At 36.3% G+C, this 9,446-nt stretch overlaps 1 protein-coding gene across 2 annotated transcripts; it reads right to left on the bottom strand.

Annotated features, from left to right (window-relative positions):
- Positions 1 to 2,887: 2,887 nt before the first annotated feature.
- LOC110792552 (phosphoacetylglucosamine mutase-like) lies at positions 2,888 to 8,732 on the bottom strand. Of its 2 annotated transcripts, none has more exons than XM_056830770.1 (9): positions 8,538 to 8,732; positions 8,177 to 8,439; positions 7,203 to 7,322; positions 6,955 to 7,097; positions 6,598 to 6,846; positions 5,299 to 5,714; positions 4,765 to 4,976; positions 3,747 to 3,843; positions 2,888 to 3,216 (listed from the first exon to the last, which is right to left on the bottom strand). In XM_056830770.1, exons 1-9 carry the CDS (start codon positions 8,596 to 8,598, stop codon positions 3,059 to 3,061), a joined length of 1,719 nt encoding a protein of 572 aa, XP_056686748.1. In that variant the 5' UTR covers positions 8,599 to 8,732; the 3' UTR covers positions 2,888 to 3,058. The 2 variants fall into 2 exon arrangements, with proteins under 2 accessions (XP_056686748.1, XP_056686749.1); XM_056830771.1 differs by having other exon boundaries at positions 4,801 to 4,976.
- Between the last annotated feature and the right edge of the window lie 714 nt (positions 8,733 to 9,446).

Below are 9,446 nucleotides of genomic sequence, written 5' to 3'. Positions count from 1 at the left end.
CCGTTGAAACAAGATAAGAATGGGATAACCTACATATAAATCAAACTCCCATTGTAGGGAATCCAGGAGGGGGTGACAATGGAGGAAAAGAACTCCAACCTCAATCATAAACATTTCTCAAGTACAAGGTAAATCTTTTTGTTTTAGAAAGTTTTATCACTTGATTATGATATGAAATAAAGTAATAAAACAAGTGGGGTTAAGTAGATATTTTAATAAGAAAAATAAGTGGGGACCATGTCATTTTAGGGAGTGGGGGTGGGGTGTAGATATATTATTTAATTAGATAGTAGGGTTGATAAGTTACTAAAAATGGCAAGTGTATCTCTTAAATAAATACGGCCGGAAAAGGCAAGTGCATTCCTTAAATAAATACAGAGTAGAAGATTTGATATCGCCCAACAAATTGCAAGGGTGTGAGTTTGGTGTTATCAATTATTGTACATTCATGGATGAGATAAATGTGATAATGAATTGTATAATTCAGGAGGGCAATCAATATTGTGATGGAAATAAATAAAGATCCAAAACATTCCTTTAAAATGATGATGATGTCAAGGACAATAATAATTCAGAGTGCTTTTGGGAAAATTGAACTCCTCTTGTTTCTCCCCTTATAAATGTTCTTATCACCCCTTTGATACAAACAACGAAAGGATTGAACACAACTACACAAGATTCATGACTTCATGTGTTAGTCCCTTTGGCCATTCTGATCGAAGTTCTTGCTAAGCGCGCAGTTGGTGGAAATTGGTATGTTCTAGAGCTGATTAACATGGGCCCAACCCGGCCCGAAAATATCGGGTTTTGGATCGAATATTTCGGGCTGATTTTTGGGCCTGGCCCGACCCCAACTTAAAAAAATTGCGGGCTTTGGGCAACGTAAAACGACAAATTTAGTTATAAATTTGGCCTGACCCGAAAAGCCCGCTATTTTTAGCCCGAAATAGCGGGTTTTGGGCACAAAAAACTGGCCCGGAGCTTGGCTCGGCCCGGCCCGACATAATGGACAGAATTTTTTGTCCTCGGCCCGGCCCGAACCTGCCCCGACCCGCCTTTTGATCAGGTCTAGTATGTTCCAAAAGTGTCAAACTTCAATTTGTTAATGTTTCTGTGTCTATGTATGTTTGTAGTATAATATTTTGTGTTACTAAATTTTCAGGGAAGATCAATGGCTACTAAGCTTGCTAATGAAGAAGGAAACACACAAGTAAGAAAGAACTTAGACGGTTGGAAATTCCCTAAAATTTATGTTGACCAATTGTACAAGCGAAAAGTATTTAGGGTTTTCCCAAGCTTTATTGTAAAAGATTTTGAAGAAACCATAACCTTGAAAGCCATTGACCAAAATGTATCTCTTCAATTACTTTCTAGGGATGTCCTAAACTGCTTCATCAAGAGGCATCATAGGTTTTTGCACTTGGCTGTGGTTCAAATAGCTATCAAGCCTCTAATGAGAGACGGCTTAGGAGGTCCAATAGTTGTGTGTCTTAGAGACGCAAGGCACTCCAACTTAGAGAGCTCTTTGTTATTACCTCCGTTTCAGAAAATTCTTTACGCTTTGAAAATGTGTCCAAAGTATAAAAACTTTGACCGTAAATTCTCACCATTATATACATCAAAACGTTACATGTAAGATCTTGTTAGATTGGTCTCGGGATGTATTTTCAGAACATCAATTTTTTATAAAATTTTCACATACGAAATTGCATATATTAGTATTTAAATATTATATTGGAGTTCGTGCAAATAGTAACTGTAAAGATCTTTTTGAAACGGAGGTAATAGCACTTATAGAATCGAATCTATCTTAGGGTCCATTCTATTTTAATTGTTTTCCTAGTTTTTCAGTTTCTTTAACAGATAGTTCTTCGTTCAAAGTCCTTACCCTAAATGTCAAGACCGGTGGGATACCTTTGGCATTGACATACAGGGTAGTGTGTAAGGCGATGGAGGATTTAAGTTCGGAGGCACTCAAAGAGCCGACTTTGGGAGAGACTACTTATTTCCAACCGACTACTGGGGCTCAAACCACGGTTAAATGGGATGAGGTGCAAGTCCCAGAATCATGGACTGATAAATCAGAGCCTGATGAAGCATGTCATGTCGAGGTTTCAAGTAGCTAGAACTTAGAGAAGATTTTGATGGATTCTAGTTTATGATGGAAGAATTGTTTTATTTATTTACTTTTATAATCAAATTTTGTATTGTTTTTAGAAGCTAGATCATGATACATTCAGATGGTATGGTAAATTGTCTTGAAGGATAGTGAAGCATGCATTAGTAGTTGTGTTTGACTTCTGATAGAGTTTAAGCAAAGAATTTGATTTCTGTCAGAGTTTGAGTAAAAAAAGGTCAAAGTAGCAAGAACAAAAAGAGACAAGAAAGTAGTATTGTGGAAGTGTGTGTTTGTCATATCTTTGCATATCATTCAGCTATGCTTTAAGACATTATAACTCATGATATGTTGCTATGTACAACTACTCAACTAGGCATTACTAATTTACTATGCCCCAATTTTAGGTGGTGGGGGTGGACCGGTGGAGGGGAGAATGGTATAGTTGTAAATTTAGATTTGGAAACATCTTCATTTGGATCAAGCCCAACTCTTGGCTGGCCTTATGGGTATTGCAAATAAGACTAATTCTTAGTTAACTCAGGGTGCATGTGTATGTAAGAAATTGTATGAGAACTCAAACCTGTAAGCCGGGGGAATGATTTTGGCAAACCAAAAACTGATTTATGCACACCAGTGTGAGACACGGTTTTCCGTGCTTCACTCACAAGATAGTGTGCCAAAATCAATTTCCTTTAAGCTCACATGAGTTGTGAGTTGTGACCATACATTACATTTTTTGACAAGATAATGTTCTTTTATACAAGCAAATGCATCCATGAACACTTTTTTTTTTGTTGATGTCACCACTGTTATTGAAAGGAATAACTTGTTTCTGTTAAACTTTGGAATAAATAACCAAATTCAGTTATACTTCTAAACAAGAGAAAAATGATGGGAAAAACAAAAACCAGTGGGTCAAACTTCAAAGTAGTGACTCATTCATTGTGAGCTGCCAAATCCAAGGAACTGATCTACAAGCTTTGCTACTGAATTAGCTAGACTATCTGTCTCTTCTTGAGTGGCAGCTTCTGCATAGACCCGAATGACGTCCTCTGTACCCGATGGCCGGATAAAACATCGTCCATGACGATACTTTGCTGCACTCAACGGAAAAAGAAACACGTTAATGATAATGTGATCACTTAGAGAGTTATAGATGGGTGGTTTTCTTATAGAACCGTCAAACGAAAACGGGAATGATTAAAGCTAGGGGTGTTCACCGGTCCAAACCCGGACCGGACTCGGACCGGTTATGTTTGGACCAGACCGGAAAAATGGGTCCAAAACCGGACCAAACTGATTTGGACCGGTTGCACGCCTATATCTATATATTTTTATTATTTTTCTACAAAATATAATAAAAAATAAAAAATCTCATAATGTAGTAATATTTCCAACATATTAAAGGAGGAAATTAACTTTTCAAAGAAAAAATCGGTCTGGTCCAAAACCAGGGACCGATGAACAGAAAATAATATTTCTCAACTCGTCCGGTCCATTTTTCTGGTTCCAGCCGATTTTTGCACACCCCAAATTAAATCTACCCAAAAATATACAAATTCACTTCTTTTTCACCAACAAATATAAGATTTTGGTTCCAAATAAGTAGTGAGGTTGTAGATTTTACCAGTTGCAGTGTCAATTGCTTCTTGGATGCCAGCAGGCTGCACAACTACAGTCTCAGCCTTTGCAGTAACAACTGCTGTTCTGTCGACTACCTTAACCTGAAACTCCGACAATAAAGATGATGATTATGGAAGCACATGGTTAGAACAGATAACCTGCACTTGAAAGAAAGAGTACACTACACAATTCACAGTAAACATCTCTCCAATATCTCTCTCTCAAAGAAGAAAGAAATTAAAAAAAGAGTAACATGAAGCTTCTGATGGGTTAAAATCAAAACCCAAAGTCACTTTAGAGGTTGTCTTAGAACTAAATATGCCACGGTAACTGCAAAAGCAGGATTGGCAAAGACTACTGATCTATCTTGATTTGCTTTATAATTTCAGCAGTAATCAACTGTAAGAAACGTACCTCTCTAAGAAAGTATACAAACCACTTTGCAAGTTTTTTTCACACAACACACCTGCATGTCCCTTAGTATGTATTCCCTCCGTTTCGAAATGATAGGGACATTTTGACTTTTGACACTATTCACAATTTCAATTTGACTATCACTTGTGATTTATGAGTAAGGAAAAATATAGTCGTGTGGGGTCTTGTTTGATTCGTCTCAATGTGTACTTTCGGGATATCAATTTTTTTTATAATTTTTATGAATAAAAAATTAGAAATATTAATTTCGAAAAATTTGCATTGCAAACTTGAAAATGTAAATTGTCCCCATTATTTCGAAACGGAGTGAGTACTATGTAGTGAAAGCTCAGTTCAGAACTTCTCAACCAGAGAAGTCGCAACAGCAAACTATATATACCAATAGGACTCTGCTCTTCAAAAGAAACTTTCAAATGTTGAAACAAAACCAGCAAAAAATGGGATTTTTTGGCACTAGAAATTTCTACTAAAGAAAAGCCCTTATGTCAAAAAAATGCTAGGAAGTCTAAGACTAGCAAAGGACAGAAAGATACTACGTACTAGGCAAACAGGGATGAGGGTTCTGTCAACGAGAATGGAGTTATTACTTTTATAACTATGAAAAATAAAGCGAACTGCCAAACCGTAAGCTGTCTGCTAGGTAGATCTTTGTAGAGTTCATTCCATTTCTGAATTGACCATCCTGTATGCAGTAAGATGGCTTCCACCAATAGCAATCCACTCAAAGCATCACCAACAGCCTGATTGATCAATTTACTGACAGCTAATAATCTCAACGCGGCCTTGTGCTTTTCCGAGCCTAAAAAAGGAAAGAAAATTGATTAGGAAGTCTAATTATTGGTAAATAAAAGAAGTAATAAACAAAAGAAATACTTCCTCCATTCTTATTTACATGACACAATTGTGTTTTGGACACTATTCACACAAGTTTAAGAAAAAACATTTTCGTGTTGTGGGGTCTTGTTAGATTCGTCTCATTAAATATTTTTTAAATATCAACTGGTTATAATTTTTTCTTATCCGTAATTGAAGATATTAAATGTTTGAAATCATGCATTAGCAAACGTGATTAAATAATTGTGTCATGTAAATAAGAACAGAGGAAGTATATTTTAACTGACCTGTACAAGCAGAAGAGAGCTCGCTATTTCTATCCTCCAACCAAGATAGTACAGTATCAGAAAACAATATGGTGCCATGGCCATTTGCTTCAAAGTATATACCAATGTCATATTCAGAAGCTTTTTCATGTAAATATTTCACTCCAGTCGGAGTTAAGACAACATCCAATCCCAAGTTTTTTAGGTATGCGGTTGATGCCCCATTAGCATAGGCTGTTTGCACTATGCCTAGACGTGGATGATAAGGATCACATGGTTTTTCAAGTTCATTGTCTTTGAGAACATCTAATTGCTCTTTAATAAAATGAGCAAACAACGATAGTATCTTGTCCCCATCAACAAGGTCAATTAATTTACTGTCTGGTTGCACAAGAAAATATACAAGCCTATCCGCATCCCCATCAAAACTCGCACACCTGAAATGCTAGAACCATCTCAACAGTTAGCTTAGCTTCCACATGGGATCAATTTCCTTAACATAATCGAAAACTTCAAAGATGTAACCAGAAATCAATGCTATCACAAACACTAATTAAGTAATTAGTTGAAATTTCAAATTGAAAATCTAGTCTGAAGACACAACAAGAGAATTAAAGTTGGGGTTCATGTTAGTCATGAAATATAGGAATATGAAACTACTCAGAGGACAGATTACTTTCAAGTGTAAAGGACCGCTTGTTCAATATTTCCTGTGTCGTTCAGTTATAGAATTGTAACTTGAGATTTGGCTTTGTTTAATCTATAGCAAAGTAAGAGAAAGGCAGCACAGAAAGGGCACCTGAAAACCCATATTTCTTGGTTGCCATCAAGCAGAAACATGAAGTAACTAGCTTTTTTTTCACAAAAAGCTTGGCAAATTCCATTTCTACATGAAAAATCCATTTTAAAATCCATAAGTTTAACCTATTTCAGCAAAAAAAAAAGTGCTCTTGTTACTTGAATCTCTATCTACACCTGGGTGAGAATTGAAAATTTGACATTACAAGAATTTAGAATCAAAAGTTGTATCTCAAGTCAGGTGAACCAATGAATAAACATATCTATTCCTCCAAACTCCCTCCACGAGAGTAAAAAGCCAAAATTTCATGCCTGGAATTTAAGGTTGTGATCAGATGTCTGTCTTCTGCATCAAAATTTAGTACTTGACCAATAAACCGCACACGTATTTCTCATGTAGTTAAAAGGAGGCTTCATGTTCTAGAACAACCACCAGACAAGAAAATAATCAAGAGATAATAATACAAATATATAATACTAATGATCAGAAGTTCAGAACAATATGAGAAAGAGATGACTAACCTCAGTCCAACATCAATAGGGCCAAACCCAGACGGCACAACCTTCTCTTTCTGCACAAAATCAGCTCCAACTCCTTTGTTCAGAACACCTTCTCCTTTGCTGGAATTTCTTACTTCTATTGATAGATCACCACACAACTCCCTCAAAACTTCAAGCTTATCACCTCCTACACCATTAGCCCCATCAACTACGACTTTATCATTTGATTTGCTCGCCTTTTTCCCATCTGGGATCAATTCAACTAAGCACCTAAACCAGTTAAAATAATGGTATTAAGTGGAAGATACAAGAAGGTAATTTTTTGGCTACAAGACTGTAGAAAATCATTCGATAGACTTGCATGGTGTATAAACTAACCTGTAGGACTGTGAGAGTTGCTGAAAGTAATCATGCTCAGTTGAATTCATACCCATATTCCTAGCACGGACCATCCAATGTAATTGTGGGGTGGTTAAAATTCCCATATCATGGTAGATCGCACCTTTTATTGAGCTGATACCCTTGAATGGAATACGGCTATCATTTAGAACTTTGGCGACCATTCAAATAACTACAGAATTAGCATCAGTGTAACAACCAAAAGCCCATAAAGTGAAAAGTATTACTTGCTTTGCAGCTTCAAGGAGATATTCTCCACTGGGACGAGTATCTCTTCCCAGCAAGATCTCTGCTGAACGGACATTATCAAGCGGGATGATCTCCTTACTCACAAAATCACTAATAAGCTGTTTCGGAAAGTGAATTAAACTCAGCACAACCCACAACCAGCAAATTCTTGCTTCAAAATCAAATTTCTCACTTAAACAAGATGGTAGTAACAAATTTATACTCGATGCAATCCTATTTTCAACAATAGAATACAAGCAATGCAAGCGACCAACAAAATAGCAGCAATGATTCTATCTTATTCTTTGCCTTAAACAACCAGAAAAGAGAAAGATAGGTCCAACAAAATCAAGCATTACAACTTCCACAACCATGAGGCTGATCCACTGTTACCTGATTCGCTAATATGAGACTGGGTACGGGATCGCAATTCGTTACCTACGTTGCTAAGTTAGACCAAAATTGTACCATTTTCATGTTGTAATTCGTCTTTTCAGTTTGCTGTTTGTGGGGGTAATTAGAGAATTAGGTAACACTATGTTAGTAAGTACTAATAGTAAATTAGTAACTCATTCATTTCATCTCAAGCACCCGTATCAGGTCCAGAAGCACAAAATAGGTATCAACACTTAACACTTCATCTTGGACCAAAAACACAGATAGAAAGTGTCTTTCATAACTAGCCGAGTCTATTACTTGGACACATACCCGTGTCTGACACAAGTACTGAGTTCGAGTAACATAGAGATAGATGAAGGGTATTCTCAAAGACACTCCAATCTCAAATAAAACTTCAGGTAACATGATATTCATCAAACCCACAAATTAGAAGGTGCACCCGGTTGTATATAGTTCAAATCAAACCCAAATTCAAAATTAAAAACAATTGAACAGAATTCCAACATTGTGAGAATTGACAAAATAAACAAAACCCAAAACTCCAATAACTGTTGAAAAATGAAGGGAGAGAAACCTGAACAAGTTCAAAGGGATCAGCAACATTGGCAAGGGAATCAGCAAAGGGTTCCCAAAGCTGAGACAACATTCCACCATTTGGGTCAGCAATTTTGATGCCATTATCAGACACTTGATTATGGGAAGCTGTGATCATCAATCCAATCACAGATTTGGTTTGGATTGATCTTAAAGCAGCCAAGATTCCAACCCTGTACACCGTTGATTTTAGCAGGGTTGCATCTGCTCTGAACCCTGCTGTTCCATACGATAACTTCACCCCTGCATTTATTTTTTAATTGTTTGAATTGTTTGATTGATTCAAAAATGAAATCCACTGAAATTGAAATTGAAGAGAGGAGATCACAGAAAGATTGTACCTTCGGGTGGTGAGAAGTTGGAGGAAGATTGTAGAACAAGGGAGCTTTGTTCTTGGTTCATCCTGGGATTTGAAGAGAGAGAATAAGCAGGCAGCACCTTAATTGCAATCTGAAGATGTAGCAAGTGTCAAAACTTGTTGGGAAAATCCCAATTTTGCAATCGCTCAAATTTTGAAGTGGGAGTTGTCTGAAAATTTGAATTGCTATCAAATTGAAACTGTGTTTTAGGCATTTAGCAAATTTGGACTTTTTAAAAGAAATTAACTTTGGAGATTTTTTTTTTATTTTGGTATAAAAATTAGAAAAAGATTATTTTGTTGTTAGCAACATTGGTAAATTGCAGAGCAGTGAAAAGATACACTGGACCTGTTGTACAATAAAAATGGTGGTAAAGGTAATTTAACTATCTTTGTCCTTTTTGTAAACGGTAAAACCTTTATTGTGGCTCATTTGGATAAAAAAATACGAAGTAATAATAAGCTAATCAATTTAAGTTTGTGGCGTTTGGTTAGTCTACTCGCTTGCAAATTGGAGTAACTAACTAGTTAAAGTTTACGGCTTTAAATCCTTTAAACGGTTTCTCAAATCATGTAAGGTAATAATTTAAGGTCAAAAAACATGTTGTAAACTTTGAATTTCCTTGCATATCCCCTCCATGTTCCACTTTCGGGAGAATATGTGTCCAAGTGTTCGACACGACAATTTTGTGAAAAAGTTGCATAATTTTGGTCTAAAATGAAGTGTCAAAGTGTCCATATCCATGTCAGAGTGTTGAGGATCCGACACAGATATTTGAGGTAAAATGAAAAATCCATGCAACATAGATCGTACGTATATTACTTGTTTAGTCTTTACCATTCCACGTACATATCATCAAAATCAGGCAATTGTAGCAACAAAGTAATGCAA

The sequence above is a fragment of the Spinacia oleracea genome, chromosome 6, assembly GCF_020520425.1.
Source record: "Spinacia oleracea cultivar Varoflay chromosome 6, BTI_SOV_V1, whole genome shotgun sequence".
Classification (NCBI taxonomy): domain Eukaryota; kingdom Viridiplantae; phylum Streptophyta; class Magnoliopsida; order Caryophyllales; family Amaranthaceae; genus Spinacia; species Spinacia oleracea.
This window is presented reverse-complemented; position numbering and strand designations above follow the sequence as displayed.